This window comes from Trichosurus vulpecula, chromosome 3 (genome assembly GCF_011100635.1).
Source record: "Trichosurus vulpecula isolate mTriVul1 chromosome 3, mTriVul1.pri, whole genome shotgun sequence".
NCBI classification, from domain to species: Eukaryota; Metazoa; Chordata; class Mammalia; order Diprotodontia; family Phalangeridae; genus Trichosurus; species Trichosurus vulpecula.
In genome coordinates this window covers 285,156,730-285,175,822 of record NC_050575.1, presented here as the reverse complement: position 1 = coordinate 285,175,822, position 19,093 = coordinate 285,156,730, and the positions used below count along the sequence as shown (strand labels likewise).

The following is a 19,093-nucleotide window of genomic DNA, read 5'->3' as shown; positions in this document are numbered from 1 at the left end:
GCGGCTCGATCCAACAACCTTTCATTATCTTTCCTTTGCCTTCTACTCTACAGTTAACTGCCAGATGGCCTGGTCCGTCCCTCTCAGCTTGAGGACGGAACTAGTAACGTCTAGGCGGAGCTCCGGGGCTGCCTCCGCCCGGCAGGGGGCGCTGGGCCCCGACTTAGCTTTGCATCTCCGCCAGCCTCGCTTACGTGTCTCCTGCCTTTACTATCCACCCTCGTAGAGCGAGGAGGGAGCCAGGGGGGGCAGTTCTCGCCCCGAGGGGAGACTGGGAGAAGTAGAGAGGACTAGGAGGCAGGGACTTCACAGACAGAAGGCGAAGCGGCTATGTGCCTGCCGTTGACGTCATCTCCCAGCGCCAGTCGGCACGCGACCGCCGTCGGCTGTTGTACGTCATCTTTACGCGCCTGTGGCCGAACCAACCGTGGCAGCTATTGGGATGTCGGGGCGGAGCCCAGGACCGCCGGGAAACGAGGGCGGGCCGGACGCAGGTGAAGAGGCGGGGCCTGGGCGGAGCTGGCCGTCCCGACGAGGGCGGGGCCGCAGACGGGCCCCGGACTGCTCTTCCTTGAGGTGGGAACCGCAACTGGTCACTTCAGTCTGGGCTTCGGGAGACCTCGGTATCAGCGCCATGAATGAGGCAGAAGGGCTGCGGCAGCGCCGGCCCGTGCGGGCTCAGGTCGTCACTGAGGACAACCAGGCGCAGGAGGCCAAGCAGGGCAGGTAGAGGTCGAGCCTTTTCGGCCCAGTATCCTCCGGCTCCCCTGACTCCCTTTCCTGGCCCGAACGTTGGATGGGATGGGCTCTGTGGTCCCAAGTCCAGTGGAGGCTTATGTTTGCATGCCTGAGTGTGTATGTGTATGTATGCTTGGGCATGCATGCATGTGCGTGCGTGTGTGAGCGCAGAATGCGCCTGCCGTTTGTCCCTCATTCTTTTCCTGAAGCTCCGGCTTCCCAGGACTTTAGCAGCCCTGAGTGTGGATTCTGTCACTCCAGTTACTCCTCCTCCTCCTTACTGTCAGCTTTGCTGTCATCATCTGGTCTCACTCCCCCGGCCTCTGGCTACCTGTCCCCAGGCTTTTCTCTAGTCTTGTGCCTTTAAACACTTAATTTTCCATTCAGTTCGAAGAGCATTAACTAACAAATGTAAATGCAAACAAATTGCCCTAAATGACTTCACAATTTAATGGGGGCAGTGATGAGTGAGGAACACCCGCACAGAAATAATATGGAAAGAGGGGAAATCGCTACGAGAAATTTGAGGAGGAACAGGTCACTTCTGGGGTGGTGGCGAGAATTCAATTTAAAAATGTATTAAGCACCTACATAGGTTCTGTTTTTTTCCATTTTATTTTTTAATAGGTTCTTGATAAATGTTTGTTGAGTTGAATCTACTTAGGTGTGGAAGTACACATACAGCAATAAATATGAAATGAGGGAGGGGGCAAAGGAGAGCTCTGGCAAAATGCTATGAGAAATTTAAGGAGGAAGAGATCACTCGAAAAAGTTTTTCTTTTTAAAAAAATTATTATAAACTTAACAAACATAGACATGAACATTTACATATACAAAGAACAGAAAAAGAGGATTTTATATAAGATCTTGAATGTTATGTATAATTTGAGTTTTTTTAAAAGTATATATTATATTTAATGATAACACTACCCTGCTTGTCCGTGTTGCTTTCTGAATTTTGAGGGATCACCTTTTGAGGGCATTTGGGTGGAAGATGGTGTGAATCCCAGACTGGAGATGCTACAACCTGAACTGGCCCTTGATTTCAACAGGTAGAGATGATGTGTGTTGTAGAGTTCCATTCCAGGTTTGAAGTTGGGCCACATGCAGGGGCATGAAGGTGGAAGAGAGAAGTACAAGAAGGAATGAAGGAATGAGGAATAGTCTATTGACTGAAGCAAATCAGGTAAAGAGGAGTGTGAATAAGGTTGGAAATGTAGGTTGCAGCTGGATTGGGAATATCTATGAATGCCAGAGCCAGCAGTTTATACTGTTTTGCTAGGCTTTTGGAAGGTGCTCGGAGGTTTTTGAAGAGAATGATGTGATTATAGTACTATATTAATAAAAATAATTGTGGTAGTTGGAAGAGTAGATTGAAGAGAGGATATCTTGGAGTCAGGAAGACTAATTAGTTAGAAGGGTTGTACAACAGCTTAGTTAAGAAGAATCGAAGGTTTAAAATGGAGATGTAGTGATGGTGAAAAAAATACGGAGTGGATTAATAGATGTTGCAGAGACCACCTCTTGTGCATGGAAAGTACACATTCCTCCCTTCTGCCTTTTAGAATTCCTAACCTCCTCCAAGGATCAGATCAAGTGCCACCCCTTTCAGGATGTTTTTTCTGATCTTCCCTTCTCAATTCTGAAGTTACTTTGTGTATTTATTTTGTATATGTCTTATATTTGCTTATCTGTGTGCCTGTTGTATCACCCAGTAGAAAACAAGCTCTTTGAGGGCAGGAACTATTTCATCTTTATCTTTGTGTCTGTAAGGTCTAGCACAGTGCCTTGCACTTGGAGTTGAGTTTTGATAGTGCTTGCTGAATTGAATTGAAGGTACAGTTGATAAGACTTGACAACTGGACAGGCATTTTAGGCCCAGGCAATATAACCACTAGACAGTTGGGATATGGTGTTAATGCTCTAGGGAGGGTTTAGGGGTGGAGGTATTGGTTTGAATCATCTGCATATAAGTGATAATTGATGCTATGGTTGAGGAGATGATTGCCAAGAGAGATGATGTAGAAAGACAGATGAGAAGGCCAAGAATAGAACCTTCAGGAGACACTCAGTAGTTAAAGGGCAGGAGAAAGATGAAGATCCAACAAAGGAGAAGGAAGGAGTGTTCAGAGAGGTAAGGGAAAAACTATGAGTGAAATGTTATGGAAGCCAAGAGAAGCGAGTGTATCCAGAGGAGGGAGCAACTGGAAATGTCAAAATGCTGTAGAAAGGTCAAGAAGACTGAGGATGGCATCAGAATGCTGCAGAGAGAAGTAAAAAAGGATAAAGGCATCCTCTACTCTTGGCTAGGGCTCTTCTGACCCCATCTTTAAGAGAACTTGGGGAGTCATTTGATCCCAATGTTATTCTTAAATTTGAAGCTTTTATCTGAAACTCCAAACAGAATTTAATTAAGTGAAATTTCTACAACCCTCTGTGGGTATATATAGTTATTCATCCAGGTATATAGATGTGATATAGCACTAAATGCAAGAAGGACTGTTTGAATAGGCTTACATATATTATTTATGAGAGGAAGAATGGTAATGCATTTTAGGTGTTTTTTAGCAGTCAGAAGAGGTTAATAAATGATATTCTCATTGGCTATGATTCCAGAAAATTAAGTTTTGGGAGAATACCTTGTAATGACACTTGACTTATGAGGAAAGCAGTGAATATGGTGTCGTAGTGTAAGTATACTTCTTAAGAGTCAGAAGATCTGCATTGAATCTCAGATCATACAGTTACTAGTAATAAGTTATTGGATAAATCATGTAACCTCTCTGAGCCTCAGTTCCCTCATTTGTGGAATGAGCATAATAATACTTGCACAGTGCATCTTAGAGGTTTTTGAGGAAAGTACTTCGTAAATGTTAAAGTATGTGAAATTATAAGAATCCTGTACTTTGCGACGTATGATCATATGATTTAGAACTGGAAGGGAAAGATAATTTGGCCCAATTCACACATTTTGCAGATAAGGAAAACAGATCCAGAGATCTTAAGTGCTATTACCCAAGCCTCAAGAAAAAACTAGGGTTAGAACCTGGGTCCTTTAACTATAAATTCAATGATAAGACTTGTTTGAGGCCCTTAAAGTATTTATTCAGTATATACAAATGGTATTTTTATCATTAACGTATACTGCACATAATTTACTATATTTACTAGCATTTATTGCTAGTCTCTCAGGATAGTTATAAAAAATAACAACAATAATAAATTGTTATTGTTCAGTTATATCCAGCTCTTTATGACTCCATTTGAGATTTTCTTGGGAAAGATACTGGAGTGGTTTACCAGTTCCTTCTCTAGCTCATTTACAAGTGAGGAAACTAAGGCAAACAGGGTTAAGTGACTTGCTTAGGGTCACACAGTATCTGAGACTGAATTTGAACTCAGGTCTTTTTGACTCCTGGCCTGGCACCTATCCATTAGCTGCTCTAATACACTGCCATAGCTCTTTACAATTTAAGAAGGCTTTCACTTCCATTGTCTCATTTATTCCTCACCAACTCTTAGATAATCAGAGAAAACACAATACCCATTTTGTAATTGAGGAACAGGCTCCATGAGATTGTGTGATTTGCCTAAAGTCACACAGCTTGTAAGTGCCAGATCTTTTAGTGCATAGTCCAGTTCTCTCTCTTCCCTATAAAATAGTGACTTCTCCATAGAAAATCCCAATCAAATGAACTCAGTGATCTATAGCAACAAATATAGAAAAGATTCACTCAAACACATTTAAAATAGAAAGATGAATGAAATATACATTTTAATGTTTTTAACAGGTATCTTTTATTGCTTGGAGATTTGCAGTGGGTGGCTAAATCTAATTCTGAGATCTCTGTTCATACTCCTGTCACTGGGGCAGAATGGGAATGGAGGGTGGGGAAAGGTTACATTTTTATTACAGAGGTAATTAAATTATTCTTACACTTCTCTTTTGGGATTTACTCTTTATATTTGTTTAGACTGAATGGAATCATATTATTCTGTTGTCTCATCTTAAATGTACTTTGTAGTGACTGGGTTGTTTTGATGGATTTCCTAACTTTTTTTTTATCATTTTTATTATTTTATTTGTTGCCAAACTGTTCTTATATTTTCTTCCTTTCTTTCTATTCTTTTGATATTATTTTTATGTTATCAGTCTTGATCTTCTCTAATGTAACACCTGGATGAGGAAACATTATTGAGGACCATGAGTTCACAAGAAAAATTAATTAATGGCCACATACTTATTTTATGTTTATCTTCCTTTTAAGAGAGATTCTTTTTAACATATACAGAACATTATGACTGTTTAGATTCTATCATTCACATTACTGATGATTTTGTCAGAGATTTTTATCACAAATAGTTAATTTTAGGGGACCTTTCCATTTTTTCTGATTACTTCCTTTAGCTATGTCAGAAGTCAAATGTTATAAAATATCAAAATGAAATAAAGAAGGAAAGCAGTGTCCAAAATCAAGGAAAAGAGTAGCAATAGGAATATATTGACACATAAGAAGAGGTTTTTTTGAGCTATAAGATGTGCCAAACAGAATCTATTATATGAATCCATAAAAGTACATATTCAAAAGAACAGAGTAGATCATAGATCTTAGAACTGCATGAATCCCCAGATTATTGGGTATAATTCCCTGCTTTCAGACAGGTGAAATATCATTATATCCATTTTACAGATGGGCTTCTTAAGTTTAAGAGGCTAAGGGATTTAACCATAGTTTACGCAGTAAGTAGTGGAATAAAAAGAAAAATTAATCTTAATGAAAATTCAAGGAAACAATTTAGTAAAAATTTTCTTTAATGGACATAGAAGTTGAACAGTGTTAGATAAGCCCATGTATAAAGCTACAATTCCGGACATTATATTTGCTGTTGTAACTTTAAATTTCTGTGAGCTGTGAAAGCAAATGATCTGGTTTTTAATCCCTTCATTCATTGTGGAAAAATCAGTGAGAAGCTTGCTAGCATATAAATGAAAGCTTGTTATTACTCTGTATCTTTCATTCCCAAATGCTCTACAAAATTAATTGACAATAAAAATTGTGTACACTGTGAAGCCATTTTCTTTTGAAACAAAGTTGCTTCTAGGAAGAAAGTGCAACTATGTAATAGCATATAGCAACCTTTTATTACTATTTAGGAGAGAAAGTAAAAGATGAATTAAGTTGTTGAATATTAAGTTAAAAATTCAATAGCTGCTCACTCTTCCCTTCAAGTAAATTTCCTACCTTCTTCCTACCCCACTCTCTATCCCAAATAGGCTTTTGTTGTTGTTTTTATTATTTTTTTTATTAGCTTTGTAAATGAGCAGTGTAGAATAGTCAGGAGCACTGAGAAGAGTCAGGAGACCTGGGTTCTCTTTCAAGAATGGCCACTCATTGAGTAAAATTGAATCACTTAATTTTCCCCCACCTAAAGTTTCTCATAACGAAAATAATGTGTTTTCTGGTCTGCTCTTAAGTTTAATGTAATATGGGAACTAGGTGGTAAATTTAAGTTATGATTATTTCCTAGATTTTTTTGCTATTTGACATTTACACGTAGTTCTAGCTCCAGTAATTACTTTGATCTTTGTTATAGTTAATTGTCCTGATCCAGGAAAACTATCAGGTTTATTCAGTCCCCCCTTGAGTTCTATGATGGTACACAGGTCTTCTCTAGTCAAATAAAACCATATTTCTTAGTACATAAGATCATGACAAAAAGTGTTTTTGTTCTTGGTGGAATAATAATGATAATAGTTGACATTTATATAGTACTTTAAGGTTTGCTTAGTGCTTTATACGCGTACTCTTATTTGATCCTTATAACAACTTTGTTAGGTAGGTACTATAGATATTATTTCCAATTTATAGAAGTAGATATTAAAATTCAGTTGTGTGTTGCCCTGGTCAGAAGTGGGACTCCAACTCTTGATTCTGAGTACAGTACCATTTCCAGGAGACCATGTTGCCACTGTCAGAGGACCTGGAAAAACCTTTTAATTTGGCTTGAAGAACTCTCTATATAAGTCCACAGAAAATCTTGTAGGTCAGGGCTGAGCCTTCAAAAACTGGCAGATCGAATTGCACCATCATGATTGTTTACTTACCCTTAGACAATGTATGAACTATTTAGTTTATGTATATTTTGTAAGGGATAGAAGGACTGCTTGAGGCTGAAATTATCTCCAGAGATTGAAGACAACATGTTTTCTCTAATCTCATGAGGTACCTAAAAGGCAAGGTACCAGTTTTCCTGGCCTGGACATGTCTGCACAAGTTAGGAAGGAAAAACATCATGAAATGGTTCAACCATTTTGTTAGTAAAAATTATATAGTCTTTAGTTTCAACAAATCAACTGCATACTACAAGATGGAGAACAATTATAAGCCCAGTATGAGCCAATGGTGTGACTCACCTGCCAAAAAAAATCTAATACACTTTTAGGCTTTGTTAATAGATGTATAACTTCTAGACCCAGGGAGATAATAATCCTATTCTATGTATTTGTCAGGAAATAGCTCTGTTATTCAATTCTGGATGCCACATTCTGGGGGTATTGACAAATTGGAACCTATCCAGATGAAGTTAATCAATATGTTAAAAGATCTGGGAACCATGTAGTGTTAGGAAAGTTTGAAGGAAGTAGAGTTATTTAGCTTGGAAAAGAGAAAACTTTGGAAAGGAGGCAAAACGAACTGCGATAACTATCTTCACATATTTGAAGGCAATATATAGAACAAGAGTTGGATTTGTTGTGCATTCTTTCACAGGGCAGAAATAGGTAGAAGCTACAAGGGAGCAGATTTTGCCTCAGTACCAGGAAGGAATTACCAACAACTGAAGATGTACAAAATGGGATGAGGCTTTTTTTTGTGTGACTTAGAGAGTTCCTTGTTGCTAGAAGTATTCAAGAAGAGTGTAAATAACTATTAGTGTTGTTACAGTGAAATTCCTATATTGTGAGGGAGGTTGGACTAAGTGATCTCTAGGATGCCTTCCATCTATAGAGTCCATGATTTTATGGATATGTTATGGTCAAAACCACCCTGTGTTTGATAGGATAATGTCTGGCTGTTATAAAAAAAATGCTTTGACTGGTTAAGATAACCATTGTTGGTACTGGCTAACAACACCTATCGACAACAGTTTTTTTGTGTTGACTGTAATCAGCATGTTCTGTGAGATGGCAACCAAATAACATTAAGTGAAATACTTTAATGTATTCTTTAAGGGTTAAACAAACCAAATGTGTGTCAGTAAATGTTTAACAATTGGCTCTCCAAAAAAAATTGTACTCATGCCACACTTTTAAGTGTAATCTGCATTATTAACATTTTCTTTGTCATTTTCTTAAACTTAGACAATCAATAAAACAATAAATCAAGCCCTTATTTGTAGTGTTTGCCAATTTCTGAGATGTAAATGGTTTAAAAATTTTAACATTTGGCTCTTGTACCAGTTTCAGCTGGCTCCAGCACCCTCTGATTAAAACCAATTTTTTCCTAGGATAAATGCAGCATGGTTAGTAGAATTAACTTTATTAGTGATCTGGTAATGCACCTGAGGAAAATAAACCTTCATATATGTATTAAAGCACATCTCCATTTATGCTACATGTGATTACTTCTCTTATGCTATAGAGAAAGTGTGGGGCTTCCACTGCACATAGAAACAGTGAATCTCCCTTTTCTTCCCGATAAAACATGAACTGAGCAATTTGTGAATTTGTTAAAGGTTAAGACAGTTAGGGTGGCAAAACATTTCCTTATGAGGGATTAGATTTTCACAATTATTGCCTGGGGAGCTCTTTCAACACATGGTGTTGTTTAGTCTGTTGCATCAGCTTTAGTTTTAACATCTGAAAAATTCCAGTGGGACCCTATAATGACTATTATATTCTTGAAAACATCCCTGTGTTCAATCTTCAAAATAAGCAAATTAATGCTCCCACCCTTCAGCTTAGAGTATGTTAACTACTTTTTTTTAGGGTCACACTATTTAAAAAATACCACATTGGGACTTTAACTGAACTTTATTGTGTTTGATATTCCTATTTAGTAAAAAGTATTCAGGTAGTTTTAATTAAAATACATTTATGGAATTAGATTAATTTGCCCCCATCTCCCTCATCTGAATAGAATCATTAAATTTTGTCTGGCTGGGAATAGAGGCAAACATGAAACAATCTCTACCCTTAAGGCCCTTATATGGGAGAGACAATATATACATACACACATATGAAATATATATTTATGTGTATATACATATAATACATATATAACATGTGTATACAAAAATTTGCAAACTGTGTTCATGGCAAGTTTTTTTTTGGTTAGGGCTGGAGTAAGAGAAAGGCACTAACAACTGGGAGGGACTCAGGAAGGCCTTTGTGGAACAGGATTTTTAACCATTTTGGAGTCATGGACCCCTTTGGCAGTCTGGTGATACCTGTGGATACTTTCTCAAAATCATGTTTTTAAATGTATCAAATGAAATACAAAGGATCACAAAAGAAACTAATTATATTGAAATATAGTTATCTAAATATTTTTCTAAAAATTCATCCCAGGTTAAGATTCTCTTGTGTAGAAAATGTTTCTTGAACTCTCTTTAAGGAAACAAAAGATTTTAAGAGGAAAAGATGAGGTGGGATTACTTTCCAGGGATGGGGACAGCTGGAACAGAGGTGTGGAGATGGGAAATATAGTCGACATAAGTAAAGAATAGCAAGAAGACCCGTCTGAACAGACCATAGACTTTGGGAAAGGGAATAATATATAATAAGTTTGGAGAGGTTAAGTTGGGTCCAGGTCATGAAGATCTCTGAAAGCTAAACAGAGGAGCTTATAATTGATCCTGAGAAGCAACAGGGAGTTTATTGAGCAGGATGACTGACATACTTAAGGGTAACTTAGACTCACCCTTAGGAAAATCATTTTGGCAACTGTGGAAGATGGATTGGAAAAGGGTAAGAGACTCGAGAGACCAATTAGAAAGTTACTACAGTGCACTAGTATATGTTCATGTGTTAGCATGAACACAGCTAACATAAACCACCAGTACTTCTTTAGACACTGACAACCTCTCAGTGTTTAGCTTCAGAATGTTATGCTTGTGAGCCATATTTGAGAAATTTTTAGAGTATTTTTTGTTTTGTTTCTACCCGTATTTTGTTTTTTGTTTTTACCTGTATTTCCCAATGTATCCTTCCCATCTCCTCATCCTAGAGAGCGATTGCCTATAAGATACAATAAAAAGAGGGAAAACAGTCCAACAAAACCAACACATTGAAAAAATTCTGAAGCATATATAGAGTGTTCTACACTTATAAGTCTACTACCATGACAACAAATTTCATCCTTGAAATAGGTATGTTAATCTTTCCTTTTAAGTCTGCTGTGGTGTGCAAATGGGACCAGGATCTGGAATAAGACTAATCAGTTTTCCCTGTTTTCCCATGTAGTCTTGAGCAAAATCACCTAATTCCTTTTTATTTGTTTTTATTCTCACTATTGTGAGTTGTATTGGTAAGGCTATGAAAATGGTATGATTTGGAGCCGTTGAAACTTAGGGCAAGTAAATAATGAGTTGAGCAGGCCCTTTGTCCTGAAGTATTTAGAACTCAACTCTTTAATGGTGCCTAGGTGTCCAGGTGAATAGAATGCTAGGCTTGGAGTTAGGAAGACATGAATTCAGGTGCAGCTTTGGCTTTTTGGTAGCTGACTGTCTGCCTCAATTTTCTCAGTTGCAAAATGGGGATCATAATAGTACCTATCCCCCAGGATTAAAGCACCTAGCATAGTGCCTGGCGGGCCCTTAATAAATGCTTGTTCCCTTCTGTCCCCTCCTCTTTTTCTTATTTGACCCTTTCCCCACATTCTTCCAAAGCAGTAATGCTGAAGCCAATAACTGTCTGGCATATGCCAGGCAATTTAGTGTTTCCAGCACTTGGAAGAAACAAAAAAACCAACATGTTTGCTGGTAAAAGGCAAAGCATGCTGGAAGGGGAGGAGCAATAGTATTAAACTTTAACACAAGTAGAAAAAGCAAATAGCCGCTTGTGAAGAAATTAGGTGAGAGGCTCTTCTGCTCCTAATAGTGTTTAAAGAGATCTGTAATGCTGTTTTTATAGTTTGCTGATTGCGTTTATATATTTTATTTTTTGCAGCACTTATAGCAGTAGAGTTTTCCAGATGACCTTTATGATGCTAGCAGCGTCCCTTACCATTCCGTTGCTTGGGGCAATAACTCTTCTGAATTGCCCCATTGATCCTCAACCACTCAGGTGAGTTGTATTCACAATTCCCCACAGTGATTTTCTAAAGATAATATAATGAAGCCATTATTCCTTTAGGGTGAAAGGGGATGATGAAGCAAATCTATAATTAACGGTAAGTTATTATGAGACAGAACATATTTTTTTGGTATTTAGATGATTTTTTTTTTAACTTGACATGTTAACTTTTCTAAATTCATTATGGATGATATAAAAAGAAGGCTTTCTTAAAATCTTACACAGTACATGTTATGCTTAATATCTCTAAAATATTGAATATAGCCTTATTTTAAAAAATTAAAACTTCCATTTTGGCAAATAATTCAGGATATGAATAGTTTATCTCGATTCACATCTGGGCTTCAAATTTTTTTTCCCCCTGAAGTACTCTTTTCTTTCCAGGGTTCTTTTTTTTAATATTTATTTATTTATTTAACATATTTAGTTTTCAGCATTGATTTTCACAAGAGTTTGAATTACAAATTTTCTCCCCATTTCTACCCTCCCCCCCCCCCCCCGACTCCAAGATGGCGTATATTCTGGTTGCCCTGTTCTCCAGTCAGCGCTCCACTCTGTCAACCCACTCCCCTCCCATCCCCTTTTCCCTTCCTTTCTTGTAGGGCAAGATAAATTTCTGCACCCCATTGTCTGTGTATCTTATTTTCTAGTTGCATGCAAAAACATTTTTGTTTGTATTTGAACATCTGTTTTTAAAACTTTGAGTTCCAAATTCTCTCCCCTCTTCCCTTCCCACCCACCCTCCCTAAGAAGTCAAGCAATTCAACCTAGGCCACATGTATATCATTATGTATAACCCTTCCACAATACTCATGTTGTGAAAGACTAACTATATTTTGCTTCTTCTCAACCCATCACCCTTTATTGAATTTTCTCCCTTGACCCTGTCCCCTTTCGAAAGTGTTTGTTTTTGACTACCTCCACCCCCATCTGCCCTCCCCTCCATCATCCCCCCCCCATTTATTTTTATCTTCTTCCCTCTTCTTTCCTGTGGGGTAAGATTCCCCATTGGGTATGTATGGTATTCACTCCTTAGGCCAAATCTGATGCGAGCAATGTTCACTCATTCCCCCCTCATCCTCCCTCTCCCCTCCTCCCACAGAACTGCTTGCTCTTGCCTCCTTTATGCGAGATAATCCACCCCATTCTATCTCTCCTTATCTCCCTCTCTCAGTATGTTCCTCTCTCATCCCTTAATTTGATTTTATTTCTTTTAGATATCTTCCCTTCATCTTCAACTCATCCTGTGTCCGCGCTCTCTCTCTCTCTAAATATATATATATGTATATATATACACACAGACATAGATATATACATACATACACATTCACCCATATATATACATGAACATATATGTATGCATATTCCCTTCAGCTACCCTAATACTAAGGTCTCATGAATCATACACATCATATTTCCATGTAGGAATGTCAACAAAACAGTTCTCCTTTAGTAAGTCCCTTGCAATTTCTTTTTCTTCTTCTTTTTCTTGATTACCTTTTCATGCTTCTCTTGATTCTTGTGTTTGAAAGTCAAATTTTCTATTCAGTTCTGGTCTTTTCACTGAGAAAGCTTGAAAGTCCTCTATTTTATTGAAAGTCCATATTTTGCCTTGGAGCATGATACTCAGTTTTGCTGGGTAGGTGATTCTAGGTTTTAATCCTAGCTCCATTGACCTCCGGAATATCATATTCCAAGCCCTTTGATCTCTTAATGTAGAAGCTGCCAGATCTTGTGTTATTCTGATTGGGTTTCCACAATACTCAAATTGTTTCTTTCTGGCTGCTTGCAGTATTTTCTCCTTGGTCTGGGAGCTCTGGAATTTGGCAACAATATTCCTGGGAGATTTCTTTTTGGGATCTGTTTGAGGAGGCGATCAATGGATTCTTTCAATTTCTATTTTGCCCTGTGGCTCTAGAATATCAGATCAGTTCTCCTTGATAATTTCTTGAAAGATGATATCTAGGTTCTTTTTTTGATCATGGCTTTCAAGTAGTCCAATAATTTCTAATTGTCTCTCCTGGATCTATTTTCCAGGTCAGTGGTTTTTCCAATGAGATATTTGACATTGTCTTCCATTTTTTCATTCCTTAGGTTCTGTTTTATAATATCTTGATTTCTCATAAAGTCACTAGCTTCCACTTGCTCCAATCTAATTTTTAAAGTAGTATTTTCTTCAGTGGTCTTTTGGACCTCCTTTTCCATTTGGCTAATCTGCCTTTCAAGGCATTCTTCTCCTCATTGGCTTTTTGGAGCTCTTTTGCCATTTGAGTTAGTCTGTTTTTTAAGGTGTTGTTTTCTTCAGTGTATTTTTCAGTATTTTTTGGGTCTCCTTTAGCAAGTCATTGACTTGTTTTTCATGGTTTTCTCGCAACCTTCTCATTTCTCTTCCCAATTTTTCCTCTACTTCTCTAACTTGCTTTTCCAAATCCTTTTTGAGCTCTTCCATGGCCTGGGACCAGTTCATGTTTTTCTTGGAGGGTTTTGGTGTAGGCTCTTGCACTTTATTGACTTCTTTAGGCTGTATGTTTTGGTCTTCCTTGTCAGCAAAGAAAGAATGCAAAGTCTGAGACTGAATCTCAGTGCGTTTTCGCTGCCTGGCCATATTCCCAGCCAACTAACTTGACCTTTGAGTTTTTCAGTGGGGTATGACTGCTTGTAGACTAGAGAGTTATATGTTCCACGTTTGGGGGGGAGGTGCCGGCTCTGCCACACCAACACTGCTCCTTCCCCAAGAACCCCCAACCCAGACTGGGCTTAGATCTTCAGCAGGCTGTACACTCCTGCTGTGATCCACCACTTAATTCCTTCCACCAGGTGGGCCTGGAGCCGGAAGTAACAACAGCCTTAGCTGCCCCACCTCTGCTGCCCCCGGGGCTGGAAGCCGAACAGTGAACTCCTTCTACTCCTGCAGCTTTTCCCACTAACCTTCTCTGCAGTCTTTGGTGTTTGTGGGTTGAGGAGTCTGGTAACTGCTGCAGCTCACTGATTCAGGGTGCCAGGGCCCCCTCTGCCCAGCTCCTGGTTTCTTTGGTCTACGCCGCTCAGGCTGGGCTGTGCTCCACTCCTTTCCCAGCTCCCAGCTCCCAGCTCCGTGTGGGATAGACCTCACGCAGAGACCATCCAGGCTGTCCTGGGCTGGAGCCCTGCTTCCCTCTGCTGTTTTGTGGGTTCTGCCATTCTAGAATTGGTTCAGAGCCATTTTTTATAGGTTTTTGGAGGGACTCGGTACGGAGCTCATGCTAGTCCCTGCTTACCAGCCGCCATCTTGGCTCCGCCCCCCAGATTATTTTTTAAAAAAAAATTCCTGAGGGCCTAAAATGTTTTAGGATACCATATACAATGTATTTATGTATAATGATCTGATTTCTGCCATTCTTATCATTATAAGAATATCTTTAAGCAGAACTTAAATGGCTTAAATTTGAAAAAGACTGTGATTGTTCTTAAGTAGGAATAAAGCTATGTTCAAAGAAGTTAACTTTAACTTGTCTTAAAGTCTACTATGCATCCATATAATATTTTTACATGTGATTGTGTTCTACTTTTCCTTAATCATTTGCTAAAAATGCTAATACACTCTAAATTTAGCCAATAGTCATATAATGCCAAAAGCAAATAGTTGAATTGTGCTCTACTCTAGTCAAACTATTTCTTTTTTTTGATAGTCAAATTATTTCTTTTCTCTCTTAACAATTATTTTATTATTTAATATTTTAGTTTTCAAGATTGATTTCCACAAGATTTTGAGTTACAAATTTTCTCCCCATTTCTACCCTCCCCCCCCACTCCAAGATGGCATATATTCTGATTGCCCCATTCCCCAGTCAGCTCTCCCTTCTGTCTCCCCACTCCCCCCACCCACATCCCCTTTCCCCATACTTTCTTGTAGGGCAGGATAGATTTCTATGCTCCATTCCCTATATATCTTATTTCTCAGTTGCATGCAAAAACAACTCTTTTTTTGAGCATCTGCTTTTAAGTTCCAAATTCTCTTCCCTCTTCCCTTCTCACCCACCCTCCCTAAGAAGGCAAGCAATTCAACATAGGCCACACATGTATCATTATGCAAAACACTTCCACAATACTCATGTTGTGAAAGACTAACTATATTTCCCTCCATCCTATCCTGTCCCCCTTTATTCAATTTTCTCCCTTGACCCTGTCCCTTTTCAAAAGTGTTTGCTTTTGATTACTTCTTCCCCCATCTGGCCTCCCTTCTATCATCTCCCCTTTTTTATCCCCTTCCCCCTACTTTCCTGTGGGGTAAGATACCCAATTGAGTATGTATGTTATTCCCTCCCCAAATCAAATCCAATGAGAGCAAAATTCACTCATTCCCCCTCACCTGTCCCCTCTTCTTTCCAACACTTATGTGAGATAAGTTACCCCATTCTATCTCTCCCTTTCTCCCTCTCTCAATATATTCCTCTCTCATCCATTAATTTGATTTTATTTTTTTAGATATCGTCCCTTCATATTCAACTCACCCTGTGCCCTCTGTCTACATATATGTATATTCCCTTCAACTACCCTAATACTGAGAAAGGTCTCATGAATTCCACACATCATCTTTCCATGTAGGAATGTAAACGAAACAGTTCAACTTTAGTAAGTCCCTTATGATTTCTTTTTCTTGATCACCTTTTCATGCTTCTCTTGATTCTTGTGTTTGAAAGTCAAATTTTCTATTCAGCTCTGGTCTTTTCATAGAGAAAGCTTGAAAGTCCTTTATTTTATTGAAAATCCATATTTTGCCTTGGAGCATTGTACTCAGTTTTGCTGGGTAGGTGATTCTTAGTTTTAATCCTAACTCCTTTGACCTCAGGAATATCATATTCCAAGCCCTTCTGTCCTTTAATGTAGAAGCTGCTAGATCTTGTGTTATCCTGATTGTGTTTCCACATTACTCAAATTGTTTCTTTCTGTCACTTGCATCATTTTCTCCTTGACCTTGGAACTCTGGAATTTGGGGACAATATTCCTAGGAGTTTTCTTTATAGGATTTTTTCTAGGAGGCGATCGGTGGATTCTTTAAATTTCTATTTTATCCTCTGGTTCTAGAATATCAGGGCAGTTTTCCTTGATAATTTCTTGAAAGATGATGTCTAGGCTCTTTTTATGATCATGGCTTTCAGGTAGTTCAATAATTTTTAAATTATCTCTCCTGAATCTGTTTTCCAGGTCAGTGGTTTTTCCAATGAGATATTTCACATTATCTTCCATTTTTTCATTCCTTTGGTTCTGTTTTATAATATCTTGATTTCTCATAAAGTCACTAACTTCCATTTACTCCAGTCTAATTTTTAAGGTGGTATTTTCTTCAGTGGTCTTTTGGACCTCCTTTTCCATTTGGTTAATTCTTCCTTTTAAGGCATTCTTTTCCTCATTGTCTTTTTGGAGCTTTCTTGCCATTTGGGTTAGTCTATTTTTTAAGGTGTTATTTTCTTCAGTATTTTTTTTGGGTCTCCTTTAGCAAGTCATTGACTTGTTTTTCATGATTTTCTTGCATCACTCTCATTTCTCTTCTCAATTTTTCCTCTACTTCTCTAACTTACTTTTCCAAATCCTTTTTGAACTCTTCCATGGCCTGAGACTAATTCATATTTCTTGGAGGCTTTTGATGTAGGCTCTTTGACTTTGTTGACTCCTTCTGGCTGTATGTTTTGATCTTCTTTGTCACCAAAAAAAGATTCTAGAGTCTGAGTCTCAGTCTGTGTGGTTTTTCACTGCGGTCATGTTCCCAGCCAACTACTTGACCTTTGAGCTTCTTGTCAGGGTATGACTGCTTATAGAGTAGAAAGTGCTTTGTCCCAAGCTTTAGGGTCCAAGCACTGCTGTTTTCAGAGCTATTTCTACTCTACTGTCACCATAAGCTCTGCCACAGCAGCGCTTCTCCTCTCCCAAGAACTGCCAACCAGGACTGCAACCCAGATCCAAGCAGGGCAAAGCAATGCCTGAACCCCCGCTCTGGTCCGCTGCTCCATTCCTCCCACTGTGTGAGCCAGGAACTCTGGAAGCAGTCCCAGGAGCTTCCTGCTGCTGCTGCCACTGCACCACCTCCGTCACCCCCAGGCCTGGGGCAAGATTGCTCTCTAACCCAGTCTAGCAGTTTCCCCACTAGCCTGCTCTGTGGTCTTTGGTGTTTGTGGGTTGAGCAGTTTGGTGACTGCCACAGCTCAATGATTCATGGTCCTAAGTCCTGCTCTGAGCCAACTCCCATTCTGGTCTGTCCTGGGGCAGCCCACGCTGGGCTGTGCTCTGTTCCCAGCCCTGTGTGATAGACCCTTCCCAGCAACCATCCAGGCCATCCTGGGCTGGAGACCTGCTTCCCTCTGCTATTTCGTGGGTTCCACAGCTCTAGAATTTGTTCAGAGCTATTTTTTACAGTTGTTTGGAGGTATTTGGGGGAGAGTTTAAGTGAGTCCCTGCTTTCCAGCCACCATCTTGGCTCTGCCCCCAAACTATTTTTTAAATAGTACTTCCCGTTCTGGGTGCAACAAACTGAAATGTGTCCAGAGTAGAGTGGGGTGGGTGGGTGGGATTATGTTATTTGAGAAACAATAGAAGGCACTGGGGATGTTTGACCTGGAGAAGAAAGGAATTTGGTAGTATTGGGGGTAGAAGTGGAGCATAGTAGCAGTCATCAAATATTTTAAGGGCTGTTGTCTGGAAGAAGTAGGTTGATTGTGCCTGTGTTGTTCCAGAGGTCAGAACTAAGACCAATCAGTAGAAAAATTATAGAAAGGCAGATTTCAATGTAGAGTATAAGGAAAAACTTTCTGACAATTTAGGCTGTCCCAAGAATAGAATGGTTTTCTTTTTAGGTAGTGAGTTCTATTTCATGTTCTTCATTATAGAGGATTATCTTTTCAGTTGTAGGGGAAAGTCCTGCATGAGGTGAAGCATGAATTAGATGAATTTGCAGACCCCTTTTCAATTCTTAAGATTCTTTTGCCTCTTCTAGAAAATTTAAAGTAACATAAACTCTTAGGCTAGTGATTTTTCTGCATGTAGATGGCAAAAATATTTCACATAAAATAATGGTTGGTATTGCTTATGGTATTTAATAGGGCTATCTCTGACCGTAACTTTTCTGTAGGTAGTTGATTTTTGAAGAAATGTCTCTAAGCATATTCTTGTACAGTAGAAATGAATGTGTATAAAAGAATATATGTAACAATTTTCCGTGAATCAGGAAAACACTGTTATTACATATAACCCCTACTTCATATGCTAAATAGATGTAAACTAATGGTAATAAAACAATAAAGTGTTTTTAGGACAGATTTTAAAATAATTTTAAATTTAACCTTAAAAGTATTTGAAATTTTGTTGCCATTTGTAGTTTATATTTCCTCTATACTATAGATATATGTAATTAGGGCTAGAGAGTCAACAGAAAAATAAAGATGACAAGGACTTATTAAGTTATATTTAGGGCAAGAACAAGAGAGAATGAGATTGCTGGTAAAGCAGTTGGTAGAAAGTCAATAAAAATTTGTTCTTTCACTTATAGCAACTATAGTATATCTGATAGTTCTTATCACATCAACTTTGAATCAGTATTGCCTATGTGCAGCAGTCCTGCTTTTAAGCTTCATTTAAATGGGCATAATTGGAACATTTTCTTTATAGGTGTTCACAGAAGCTTTTTATGTTTCACAGAGCAATTGAATTCATTTCAGCACACAGTAACTGCCTGATTTGAGCAAGACATTGTGGTAGTTAATGAGAGGTGCTATTTCCTACTTTGGTCAAATCACTAAATCACTCTGAACCTCCACTTTCCTCGTCAGTAAAATGAAGAGGCTGGATAAAATAATCTCAAAGGTCTCCTTGGTTAGAAATCTTATGAAAAGATTTGGTCTTACCCTCAGAGACCTTCCAATCTAGTAGGATAGATAACACTTTTACACAAATAGGTGTGGTAGAATAAGTACCTGAGAAAGTTATAAACAATGGAATGTCAGTAATTGAAGGAGGATGAAACTACTTCCATCTGTGGAAGATCAGAGAAAGCTTCTTAAAAGGGATAGGATTTTAGTTAGGCCTTGAGGA

At 38.6% G+C, this 19,093-nt stretch overlaps 1 protein-coding gene across 1 annotated transcript in view; it reads left to right on the top strand.

The window, feature by feature from the left end:
• The first annotated feature begins 397 nt into the window (after window positions 1-397).
• LOC118841528 (adipocyte plasma membrane associated protein) overlaps window positions 398-19,093 on the top strand; it is a 51,423-nt gene continuing 32,727 nt past the window's right edge. The window contains exons 1-2 of the mRNA XM_036749034.1: window positions 398-726; window positions 10,907-11,023. Coding sequence (XP_036604929.1) covers window positions 443-726; window positions 10,907-11,023 — 401 coding nt within the window. The 5' untranslated portion in view covers window positions 398-442. The remainder of the gene's footprint in view (window positions 727-10,906; window positions 11,024-19,093) is intronic.